Source organism: Anolis carolinensis, chromosome 2, assembly GCF_035594765.1.
Source record: "Anolis carolinensis isolate JA03-04 chromosome 2, rAnoCar3.1.pri, whole genome shotgun sequence".
NCBI lineage: Eukaryota > Metazoa > Chordata > Lepidosauria > Squamata > Dactyloidae > Anolis > Anolis carolinensis.
In genome coordinates, this window is record NC_085842.1 from 8,126,411 (window position 1) to 8,139,148 (window position 12,738).

The 12,738-nt window shown below is 38.0% G+C and overlaps 1 protein-coding gene across 1 annotated transcript in view; it reads left to right on the plus strand.

Annotated features, from left to right (window-relative positions):
- daxx (death domain associated protein) overlaps window positions 1-1,945 on the plus strand; it is a 29,375-nt gene extending 27,430 nt beyond the window's left edge. Inside the window, exon 8 of the mRNA XM_062969454.1 lies at window positions 1,540-1,945. Coding sequence (XP_062825524.1) covers window positions 1,540-1,599 — 60 coding nt within the window. The 3' untranslated portion in view covers window positions 1,600-1,945. The remainder of the gene's footprint in view (window positions 1-1,539) is intronic.
- Window positions 1,946-12,738: the final 10,793 nt, after the last annotated feature.

Below are 12,738 nucleotides of genomic sequence, written 5' to 3' on the forward strand. Positions count from 1 at the left end.
TGTTCAACTTGTGATTTTGTGATACGAAATCCAGCATATCTATCTTGTTTGCTGTGTCATAATAATAATAATAATAATAATAATAATAATAATAATAATAATAATAATAATAATATATCACACAGTCCTAGACACTTGGGAAGTGTTCAACTTGTGATTTTGTGATACGAAATCCAGCATATCTATCTTGTTTGCTGTGTCATAATAATAATAATAATAATAATAATAATAATAATAATAATAATAATAATACATCACACAGTCCTAGACACTTGGGAAGTGTTCGACTTGTGGTTTTGTGATACGAAATCCAGCATGTCTATCTTGTTTGCTGTGTCATATAATAATAATAATAATAATAATAATAATAATAATATATCACACAGTCCTAGACACTTGGGAAGTGTTCAACTTGTGATTTTGTGATACGAAATCCAGCATATCTATCTTGTTTGCTGTGTCATAATAATAATAATAATAATAATAATAATAATAATAATAATAATAATACATCACACAGTCCTAGACACTTGGGAAGTGTTCGACTTGTGGTTTTGTGATACGAAATCCAGCATGTCTATCTTGTTTGCTGTGTCATATAATAATAATAATAATAATAATAATAATAATAATAATAATACATCACACAGTCCTAGACACTTGGGAAGTGTTCGACTTGTGGTTTTGTGAAACGAAATCCAGCATGTCTATCTTGTTTGCTGTGTCATAATAATAATAATAATAATAATAATAATAATAATAATAATAATACATCACACAGTCCTAGACACTTGGGAAGTGTTCGACTTGTGGTTTTGTGATACGAAATCCAGCATGTCTATCTTGTTTGCTGTGTCATATAATAATAATAATAATAATAATAATAATAATAATAATAATAATAATAATACATCACACAGTCCTAGACACTTGGGAAGTGTTCGACTTGTGGTTTTGTGATACGAAATCCAGCATGTCTATCTTGTTTGCTGTGTCATATAATAATAATAATAATAATAATAATAATAATGGTTGTAAGAGAAGAAGAGACCCCTTTGGGCCATTTAACCCAACCCCCTTCTGCCCTTGTGCCGTGGGGGCCGGATTAATGGCTTCGATGGGCCGCATCCGGCCCCCGGGCCTTAGTTTGGGGACCCCTGATATACAGTATATCAACCCCTTTACAGCAATCTGAGTTACATACAAACAAATAGCTAGTGGAGTCTTGGAGAAGGTTGCTATTTCCAACACTAGATCTCCCCCCCCCCCCCCCCCACCACAAATACCTACCAAGATAGTTACATGTGTACATACCAGGCATGGGCAAACTTGGGCCCTCCGGGTGTTTTGGACTTCAACTCCCACAACTCCTAACAGCCTACCGGCTGTTAGGAGTTGTGGGAGTTGAAGTCCAAAACACCCGGAGGGCCCAAGTTTGCCCACGCCTGGTACATACCTATTCTGGCATTTATGTATAGTCGGTTCCTGCTCTGCGCATGCTCTGATGCCTCCTCTCTATGTCTCTCTGTCTCTCTGCAGACGAGTGTGGCCACGCAGTGCGACCCGGAGGAAGTGATTGTCTTGTCGGACTCCGACTAGCCCTCCCCTCCCCTCCCCTCCCCTCCCCATGGGTGTCTGCAGTGTTGGGAGCGTGTTTTGGGGAGGGGGCTGTCCCCGGACCCCGTGGCTCGGCCCAAGGATTTTTCTATTATCCAGGTTTGCTTTTTTGGAAAGAGGGAGGGGGGGGAGGGAGGGAGGGGAGGGAGGAGCCTTTCAATTCTTCCCTTTTTTTAATTCATCCCCTTTGGGGGCTACTTTCTTTTCGTCTTTGTATATTTATGCTTTTGGTCTTTTCTTTCTTTGGAAATTGTGGGATTTGGGTTTTTTTTTTTTTTCCAAACAACAAACAAAAAAAACAGGATGGAATAAAGAATATTTTTGTGTACGGATGGTTTCTTGTGTGTGAGTTCGGGTGGGATTTCTCACCCCAAAATCCAACCTTTTCCTGCTTTCTGTAAACCACCTTCTCCTGCCAACCTAGCAGTTCGAAAACATGCCAATGTGAGTAGATCGATAGGTACCGCTCTGGCGGGAAGGTAACGGCGCTCCATGCAGTCATGCCAGTGGCCACATGACCTTGGAGGTGTCTACGGACAACACCGGCTCTTTGGCTTAGAAATGGAGATGAGCACCAACCCCCAGAGTGTGAGTAGATCAATAGGTACTGCTCTGGTGGGAAGGTAACAGTGCTCCATGCAGTCATGCCAGTGGCCACATGCCCTTGGAGGTGTCTATGGACAACGCCGGCTCTTCGGCTTAGAAATGGAGATGAGCACCAACCCCCAGAGTGTGAGTAGATCAATAGGTACCGCTCTGGCGGGAAGGTAACAGCGCTCCATGCAGTCATGCCAGTGGCCACCTGACCTTGGAGGTGTCTATGGACAACGCCGGCTCTTTGGCTTAGAAATGGAGATGAGCCCCAACCCCCAGAGTGTGAGTAGATCAATAGGTACCGCTCCGGCGGGAAGGTAACAGCGCTCCATGCAGTCATGCCAGTGGCCACCTGACCTTGGAGGTGTCTACGGACAACGCCGGCTCTTTGGCTTAGAAATGGAGATGAGCCCCAACCCCCAGAGTGTGAGTAGATCAATAGGTACCGCTCTGGCAGGAAGGTAACGGCGCTCCATGCAGTCATGCCAGTGGCCACATGACCTTGGAGGTGTCTACGGACAACACTGGCTCTTTGGCTTAGAAATGGAGATGAGCCCCAACCCCCAGAGTGTGAGTAGATCAATAGGTACCGCTCTGGCGGGAAGGTAACAGCGCTCCATGCAGTCATGCCAGTGGCCACATGACCTTGGAGGTGTCTACGGACAACGCCGGCTCTTTGGCTTAGAAATGGAGATGAGCCCCAACCCCCAGAGTCAAACATGACTGGACTTGATGATGATGATGATGATGATGATGATGATGATGACAACCTAACAGACGACAAGATCCAAGAGGAAATCTATGGCCGCAAGAATAACCTTTGCTCGATGGTGAAAACTAAAAGAAATCCCAACAAAAGATCTCTGGCTAGAAAAAAAATTAATGAAATTTATGATATGGACAAAATTAACTTATTTAATGAAAGTAAACAGAGGCAAACCAATAAGAAAAACAGATTTTTGGAAGACTACAAAAAGAAAGCAAAGGATTAGAAAATAAAAGAAAGGAGCACCTGAGAACAGAAAGTCAAGAAGAGACCAAGAAACAAGAAACAAATGATACAACGAAGCATGACACTGCATGATACTTCACTTTATTTCTTAGTCACTCTCCACCGAGCGACTTACAATTTAAAATATTATTTTAATAAAATATCATACAACAAAGGATGACACTGCAAAGAGTATGAGAAAACGGAGGACCACCAAGACTTTTATTCCTAACCTACCCGACTTTCCCGCAGCTTTCCCTCGCCTTCTTCCCCCCTTTTTTCTTTCTTTTCTCTCTTTTCCTTTTCTTCCTCTCTGCTGCTCTCCAAGTTCTCCACTTTCACATTTTATTCATGTATACCCAAGAAAATTCAATAAAAATCTATTTTAAAAAAAATAACTTTAGATATGCAGATGATACCACTCTGATGGAAGCTGGAAGTGAGGAGGAGCTGAGGAGCCTCATCACCAAGGTGAAAGGAAGAAGAAAGTACAAAAGCCGGGCTTCAGTTAATAATAATAATAATAATAATAATAAAATCACGATCTGCCAACTGCAAAAGGCCACCCTACTGGGATCTGCGCGCATCATCCGAAAATACATCACACAGTCCTAGACATTTGGGAAGTGTTCGACTTGTGGTTTTGTGATATGAAATCCAGCATATCTATCTTGTTTGCTGTGTCATAATAAAATAATAATAATAATAATAATACATCACACAGTCCTAGACACTTGGGAAGTGTTCGACTTGTGGTTTTGTGAAACGAAATCCAGCATATCTATCTTGTTTGCTGTGTCATAATATAATAATAATAATAATATATAATAATATATTATAATAATAATATAATGATAATAATATAATGATAATAATAATACAATAATAATAATAATATACATCACACAGTCCTAGACACTTGGGAAGTGTTCGACTTGTGATTTTGTGATACGAAATCCAGCATATCTATCTTGTTTGCTGTGTCATAATATAATAATAATAATAATAATAATATATAATAATAATATAGTGATAATAATAATAATATAATAATAATAATATACATCACACAGTCCTAGACACTTGGGAAGTGTTCGACTTGTGATTTTGTGATACGAAATCCAGCATAACTATCTTGTTTGCTGTGTTATAATATAATAATAATAATATATAATAATAATATAGTGATAATAATAATATAATAATAATAATAATATACATCACACAGTCCTAGACACTTGGGAAGTGTTCGACTTGTGATTTTGTGATACGAAATCCAGCATATCTATCTTGTTTGCTGTGTCATAATATAATAATAATAATAATAATATATAATAATAATATAGTGATAATAATAATAATATACATCACACAGTCCTAGACACTTGGGAAGTGTTCGACTTGTGATTTTGTGATATGAAATCCAGCATATCTATCTTGTTTGCTGTGTCATAATATAATAATAATAATAATAATAATATATAATAATAATATAGTGATAATAATAATAATATACATCACACAGTCCTAGACACTTGGGAAGTGTTCGACTTGTGATTTTGTGATACGAAATCCAGCATATCTATCTTGTTTGCTGTGTCATAATATAATAATAATAATAATAATATATAATAATAATATAGTGATAATAATAATAATATACATCACACAGTCCTAGACACTTGGGAAGTGTTCGACTTGTGATTTTGTGATACGAAATCCAGCATATCTATCTTGTTTGCTGTGTCATAATATAATAATAATAATAATAATAATAATATATAATAATAATATAGTGATAATAATAATATAATAATAATAATAATATACATCACACAGTCCTAGACACTTGGGAAGTGTTCGACTTGTGATTTTGTGATACAAAATCCAGCATATCTATCTTGTTTGCTGTGTCATAATATAATATATAATAATAATATAGTGATAATAATAATACAATAATAATAATAATAATATACATCACACAGTCCTAGACACTTGGGAAGTGTTCGACTTGTGATTTTGTGATATGAAATCCAGCATGTCTATCTTGTTTGCTGTGTCATAATATAATAATAATAATAATAATAATAATAATAATAATATATAATAATAATAATAATATATAATAATAATAATATAGTGATAATAATAATAATACAATAATAATAATAATAATATACATCACACAGTCCTAGACACTTGGGAAGTGTTCGACTTGTGATTTTGTGATACGAAATCCAGCATATCTATCTTGTTTGCTGTGTTATAATAAAATAATAATAACTTTATTTTTGTACCCCGCCTCCATCTCCCCGAAGGGACTCGGGGCGGCTTACATGGGGACGAGCCCAATCAATATAGTTAAAATATAAAATATGAACATGCTAAGTACACACATGGTACACAGAAGTGCATAAATAATAACATCAGCATCAGAAGGCTATTTGAGGGGGGATAATGGTTTTTGTCTCATACTAAAAACACACATGGTGCACACATGATACAAAGAAGTGCGTCAACAATAACATCAATGTCAGAAGGCCATTTGGGAGGGGGATAATGGTTTGTGTCTCACACTAACAACACACATGGTACATAGAAGTGCATCAACAATAACATTAGTATCGGAAGGCCATTTAAGGGATAATGGTTTTTGTTAAACATCAAGGAAACTAAGATGATGGCAACCAGGCAGATTGATGACTGGCAAATAGAGGGGGAAAATGCGGAGACAGGGACAGGCTTTGTATTTCCAGGTGCCCAGATTCTTCAGCCAGGAAATCCGAAGACGTTTCCTTCTTGGGAGGAGAGCGAGGACCAAGCTCGATGATAAAAGAGTGAAGAGCAGAGACATCACACTGGCAATCACATCCTGGCTGGTGAGAGAAGCCAGAGGGGTTTGGCCGAGGGGGTGAAGGTGGTGGTGAAGGCCGCCCTTAGGGACGGCATTTTTCCAGCGAGCTTCAAATTGGCTGTGATAAAACCGCTGTTGAAAAAGCCATCACTGGACCCCACTCAATTGGATAACTATCGGCCGATTTCCAATCTCCCCTTTTTGGGCAAGGTCGTGGAACGGGTGGTGGCAGCGCAACTCCAGACATTCTTGGTAGATGCTGATATTCTAGATCCGGCACAGTCTGGCTTCAGGCCGGGGCATGGTACCGAGACAGCCTTGGTCGCCTTAGTTGACGATCTTCGCCGGGAACTGGACAAGGGGAGTGTGTCCTTGCTGGTTCTGCTGGACCTCTCAGCGGCCTTCGATACCGTTGACCACGGTATCCTTCTGGGACGACTTGCCGGGTTGGGCATTGGAGGCACTGTTCTGCAGTGGCTCTGGTCCTTCCTGGAGGGACGATCCCAGATGGTGTCACTGGGGGACACCTGCTCGGCTCCACAGCCATTGTCCTGTGGGGTCCCGCAGGGGTCGATATTGTCCCCCATGTTGTTTAACATCTACATGAAGCCGCTGGGAGAGATCATCCAGAGTTTCGGGGTAAGATGTCATCTGTACGCAGATGATGTCCAGCTCTGTCACTCCTTCCCACCTGTCACTCAGGAGGCTGTCCAGGTCCTGAACTGGTTTCTGGCCGCTGTGTCGGACTGGATGAGGGCCAATAAATTGAAATTGAATCCAGACAAGATGGAGGTCCTCTTGGTTAGTCGCAAGGCTGAACAGGGAATAGGGTTACAGCCTGTGCTGGATGGGGTCACAATCCCCCTGAAGACGCAGGTGCGCAGTCTGGGGGTGATCCTGGACTCATCGCTGAGCCTGGAGCCCCAGGTCTCGGCAGTGGCTAGGGGAGCCTTCGCACGGTTAAAACTTGTGTGCCAGCTGCGCCCGTACCTTGGGAAGCCGGACTTGGCCACGGTGGTCCACGCTCTTGTTACATCCCGTTTAGACTACTGCAACGCACTCTACGTGGGGCTGCCTTTGAAGACTGCTTGGCAGCTTCAATTAGTCCAACGGGAGGGAGGCTGCCAGGGTAATAACTGGGGCGGCGTTCAGGGAGCGTACTACTCCTCTGTTACGCCAGCTCCACTGGCTGCCGATTAGCTACCGAGCACAATTCAAGGTGCTGGCTTTAGCCTATAAAGCTCTAAACGGTTCCGGCCCAGCTTATCTGTCCGAACGTGTCTCCCGCTACGACCCACCTCGAAGCTTAAGATCGTCAGATGAGGCCCTGCTTGCGGTCCCGTCGGCCTCACAGGTGCGTCTGGCAGGGACGAGAGACGGGGCCTTTTCAGTGGTGGCTCCCCGCCTATGGAACGCCCTCCCCATTGAAGTCAGGCAGGCTCCCTCCCTCCTGTCTTTCCGAAAGAGGACAAAAACGTGGTTATGGGACCAGGCATTTGAGCATGAGTAGCAGCAAAAATGAGATAAGAATATATGACCTACTGACAGACCCCACAGGAACATGGAAAGCGCCTTAAATGTATATTTAAATGTATAATTATGTCTATTTTAATGGATATTCTTAATTTTATTGTAATTTTTAATCTTGATGGATTTTTAAATTTGATGACAACTGTTTTTAATGTGTATGGTTATACGGTAAGCCGCCCTGAGTCCCCTGATGGGTGAGAAGGGCGGGGTAGAAGTGATGTAATAATAATAAATAAATAAATGAAACCAATGATATTCCCTATAGTAACCTATGGCTGCGAGACAGAGCTGGACCATAAGGAAGACTGAGCAAAGGAAGGAAGAGAGACACTTTTGAACTTTGGTGCTGGAGGAAAATGCTGAGAGTGCCTTGGACTGCAAGAAAACCCAATATTATTATTAAAACCCAACCAGTCCATCCTCCAGGAAATAATGCCCAGCTGCGTTCCCAGTGCTGAGGAGCCACCAAGTCACTCTTTTCCACTGACATTGTGGTTACAGCGAGCACCATTTATTTATTTATTTATTTATTTATTTATTTATTTACAGTATTTATATTCCGCCCTTCTTTCTCACCCCGAAGGGGACTCAGGGCGGATCACATTGCACACATAATAAGGCAAACATTCAATGCCTTTTAACATAGAACAGAGACAAGACGCAGGCACCGGGCTGGCCTCGAACTCATGACGTAGAGAAAGGTTGCCCTGTTACACACAGTATATAATAGAATCGAAGTAGCCAACGTATAATCACCAAGGCACATATATAAACTATTTTACAGCATTATATAAACTATTTCACAGCATTATAGCAAACGTAGCATTCATGTTTATATATTGCCAAAATAAAGGAGTTCATAAACTGAGGTTAAAACTCAGTATTCAGTGTTGTCTTGAAGCTTGGTAGAAAAAGCATCTCAATGGATGATCTTTATAAATGAGGGTTGTGCCCTTTAAACAAATTATCAAAGTCCCAAGCAAGAAAGAGTCTTCAGAATGTACATTCAAAGAAAGCAACAGCAAAAAGCAACAAGGGTTCCCGGGGTATTCTATGTCCTTGTTTCAGGATGGGTGTCCCTTCTTCAGGTTTAGTTGCTTCTTGTATAGTCTTCTGAAGATTATTACAAACTGTATTATAAGGAGACAATATAATAGATTTGCTGTTACCAGCACCCAGTAGCAGGAAACAAAATTTAAGGATATTTGCTAAAAAACTTACTTTCACTTTTCTAGGTAGTGGCTCTGCTGTAATTCCAGCTCAGGATAGCAATTTTTCTTTTTCCGAGAGCGAGCAAATTGACTGATAAGGGCTACTCCCTTTTAAGGATTGTGAGCTAATTGCAAAGCTAATTCACAGGTAACAAGAGAGATCTAATTTATCATTCAGACCATGTGGATGCATAGTTTGTAATTTGGAAATCCAGAAAGCTTCTCTCTGGAGTAGAACCCTTTTAACATCACCATGAGGTTTTATGGTGATCTTTTCTAAGGCACAAAAAGTAATAAAGCTGGTATATGAGTGGGCTTTCTCTAAAAAATGAGAACTCATGACCTCTTGGTCAGAGTGATTTGTTGATATGTTGCAGCTGGCTTGCTTTCCAGCCTGCGCCACAGACCAACCCCTGCCAACGTCCTTCCCAAACACTACGAACCACCACCCAAGCAATGCTTTCGTTTGGGGACAATTTCATAATAGATTTTGCATTTCCCTCCACCACAGGCAGGCATCCCAGGGTTCTCCATTGTGTGGAATTTGCATGACCCCGCCCACTGCCTTTCCCTTTCAAATCTGTCTCCATAACAAACAGAGCAAAACTACACTTCCTGGCGGAGTTTGGGGATTGACTCCACGGGGTGGAAGTTGTAGTGAAAGGGGTGATTTGGGAGTCCCCCCCAATCACATACAAACCCCGGGTTGCCAAGCCGCTATGAGCACACTCGGAGACCAAAGAGTTGAGGACAAAACACCTTTTATTAGGTAGCTACCGACAGACAAAGCAACACAGGCAGTGATGCTGGCAAAAATTGTCTGCCCCGAACGAATCTGCTCGGGGTCTTTTATACCCATCTTGTTTATTACATTTCAGTTCTTTGGAAAAACCACAGCACGGTTTGTGGTGAGCAGGCACATCCTGACTTGTAAACAACTCCAGGATGTAGCCCACCACAAACTGTAGAACATTTCAACAGGTTAAGCGAAAGTACATGCATTGCATACATTTCTCAGAATCGGCTTAACCACAACTGATTCTTGCTAAACATACAGGACACATGCTATCTTGTGACATGACATCAAGTTGCAAATTTTATCTTTATTTCTGAAGAGAGACTGATCTTCTAGTTTCAAGCAGACAGGCATTCTAAAATGGAGTCACTTTGGTTCAGTGATCCCTTCAGTAGTTCACCCTGCATCAAGTCAGAGCCCTGTGACTCCTTCTGGGGAATGGAGAGGCGTTGTCGTTCACCTGCACCCAGAACCCTATGAACCCAAATGATGGGTCTGGACCAAACTTGCCATGCAGACCCGAAATGCCCAGATTTGAATACTGGTGGGTTTGGAGGGGAATTGGCCTGGGCATTTGGGAGTAGTAGGTATGGGATTTATAGTTCACCTACAATGGAACCCTACTCATGATGGACCAGGACCAAACTTGGCACACAGAACCCTCATGCAACATATTGGACAAGTTTGGAGAAAAGGGGAGTTATAGTTCACCTGCATCCAGACAAACAGTGACGCCCACCGACAATGGACCGGGACCAAACTGGGCACAGAAAAGCCTCAAGACCAGGGGTCCCCAAACTAAGGCCCGGGGGCCGGATGCGGCCCTCCGAGGTCATTGACCTGGCCCCCGCCCTCAGTTTTATAATATAATATATTGTATATACATATAATATTGATAATAATATTATAATGTAATTCAATATAACACTAATAATAATACCATATAATATTAATTATGTATTCTATATTACATATAATATTACTAATAATATTACAGTATAGTGGTATAGTTCAATATAGTAATATATAATGCTAATATTGTGCTATGCTAATAATATAATATGTTGTATGTACATATAATATTGATAATAATATTATAATGTAAAGCAATATAACTCTCATAATAATACCATATAATAATATTAATTATATATTCTACATTACATATAATATTACTAATAATATTACAGTATAGTGGTATAGTTCAATATAGTAATATATAATGCTAATATTGTGCTATGCTAATAATATAATATGTTGTATGTACATATAATATTGATAATAATATTATAATGTAATTCAATATAACACTAATAATAATACCACATAATAATATTAATTATATGTTATATATTACATATAATATTACAGTATAGTGGTATAGTTCAATATAGTAATATATAATGCTAATATTGTGCTATGCTAATAATATAATATGTTGTATGTACATATAATATTGATAATAATATTATAATGTAAAGCAATATAACTCTCATAATAATACCATATAATAATGTTAATTATATATTCTACATTACATATAATATTACTAATAATATTACAGTATAGTGGTATAGTTCAATACAGTAATATATAATGCTAATATTGTGCTATGCTAATAATATAATATGTTGTATGTACATATAATATTGATAATAATATTATAATGTAATTCAATATAACACTAATAATAATACCACATAATAATATTAATTATATGTTATATATTACATATAATATTACAGTATAGTGGTATAGTTCAATATAGTAATATATAATGCTAATATTGTGCTATGCTAATAATATAATATGTTGTATGTACATATAATATTGATAATAATATTATAATGTAAAGCAATATAACTCTCATAATAATACCATATAATAATATTAATTATATATTCTACATTACATATAATATTACTAATAATATTACAGTATAGTGGTATAGTTCAATATAGTAATATATAATGCTAATATTGTGCTATGCTAATAATATAATATGTTGTATGTACATATAATATTGATAATAATATTATAATGTAAAGCAATATAACTCTCATAATAATACCATATAATAATATTAATTATATATTCTACATTACATATAATATTACTAATAATATTACAGTATAGTGGTATAGTTCAATATAGTAATATATAATGCTAATATTGTGCTATGCTAATAATATAATATGTTGTATGTACATATAATATTGATAATAATATTATAATGTAATACAATATAACACTAATAATAATACCATATAATAATATTAATTATATGTTATATATTACATATAATATTACTAATAATATTACAGTATAGTGGTATAGTTCAATATAGTAATATATAATGCTAATATTGTGCTATGCTAATAATATAATATATTGTATGTACATATAATATTGATAATAATATTATAATGTAATCCAATCTAACACTAATAATAATACCATATAATAATATTAATTATATATTCTATATTACATATAATATTGCTAATAATATTACAGTATAGTGGTATAGTTCAATAAAGTAATATATAATGCTAATATTGTGCTATGCTAATAATATAATATATTGTATGTACATATAATTTGTAAGCCACTCTGAGTCCCCTTTGGGGTGAGAAGGGTGTGATACAAATGTAGTAAATAAATAAATATTAAATGAATAAATTTTAGACTTACGCTCGCCCAAAGTCTGAAAGGCACACAACAACAACAACAACAACAACAACAACAATCCTAATTAACTTGACTATCTCATTGGTCAGAAGCAGGATCACACTTCCCATTGAAATCTTGATAATTGTATGTTGGTTAACATTGTTTTTATTTTTAAATATTGTATTGTTCTTTCATTGTTCTTCTTGTTGCAGTTGTTATTTTTGCACTACAAATAAGACATGTGTGCAGTGTGCATCGGAATTTGTTTGTATTTTTTTTTCCAAATGATAATCCGGCCCCTCAACAGTCTGAAGGATTGTGGACTGGCCCTCGGCTTAAAAAGTTTGAGGACCCCTGGTCTGGACCAAACTTGCCATGCAGACCCGATAGGCCCAGATTTGAATACTGGTGGGTTTGGAGGGGAATTGGCCTGGGCATTTGGGAGGAGTAGGTATGGGATGTATAGTTC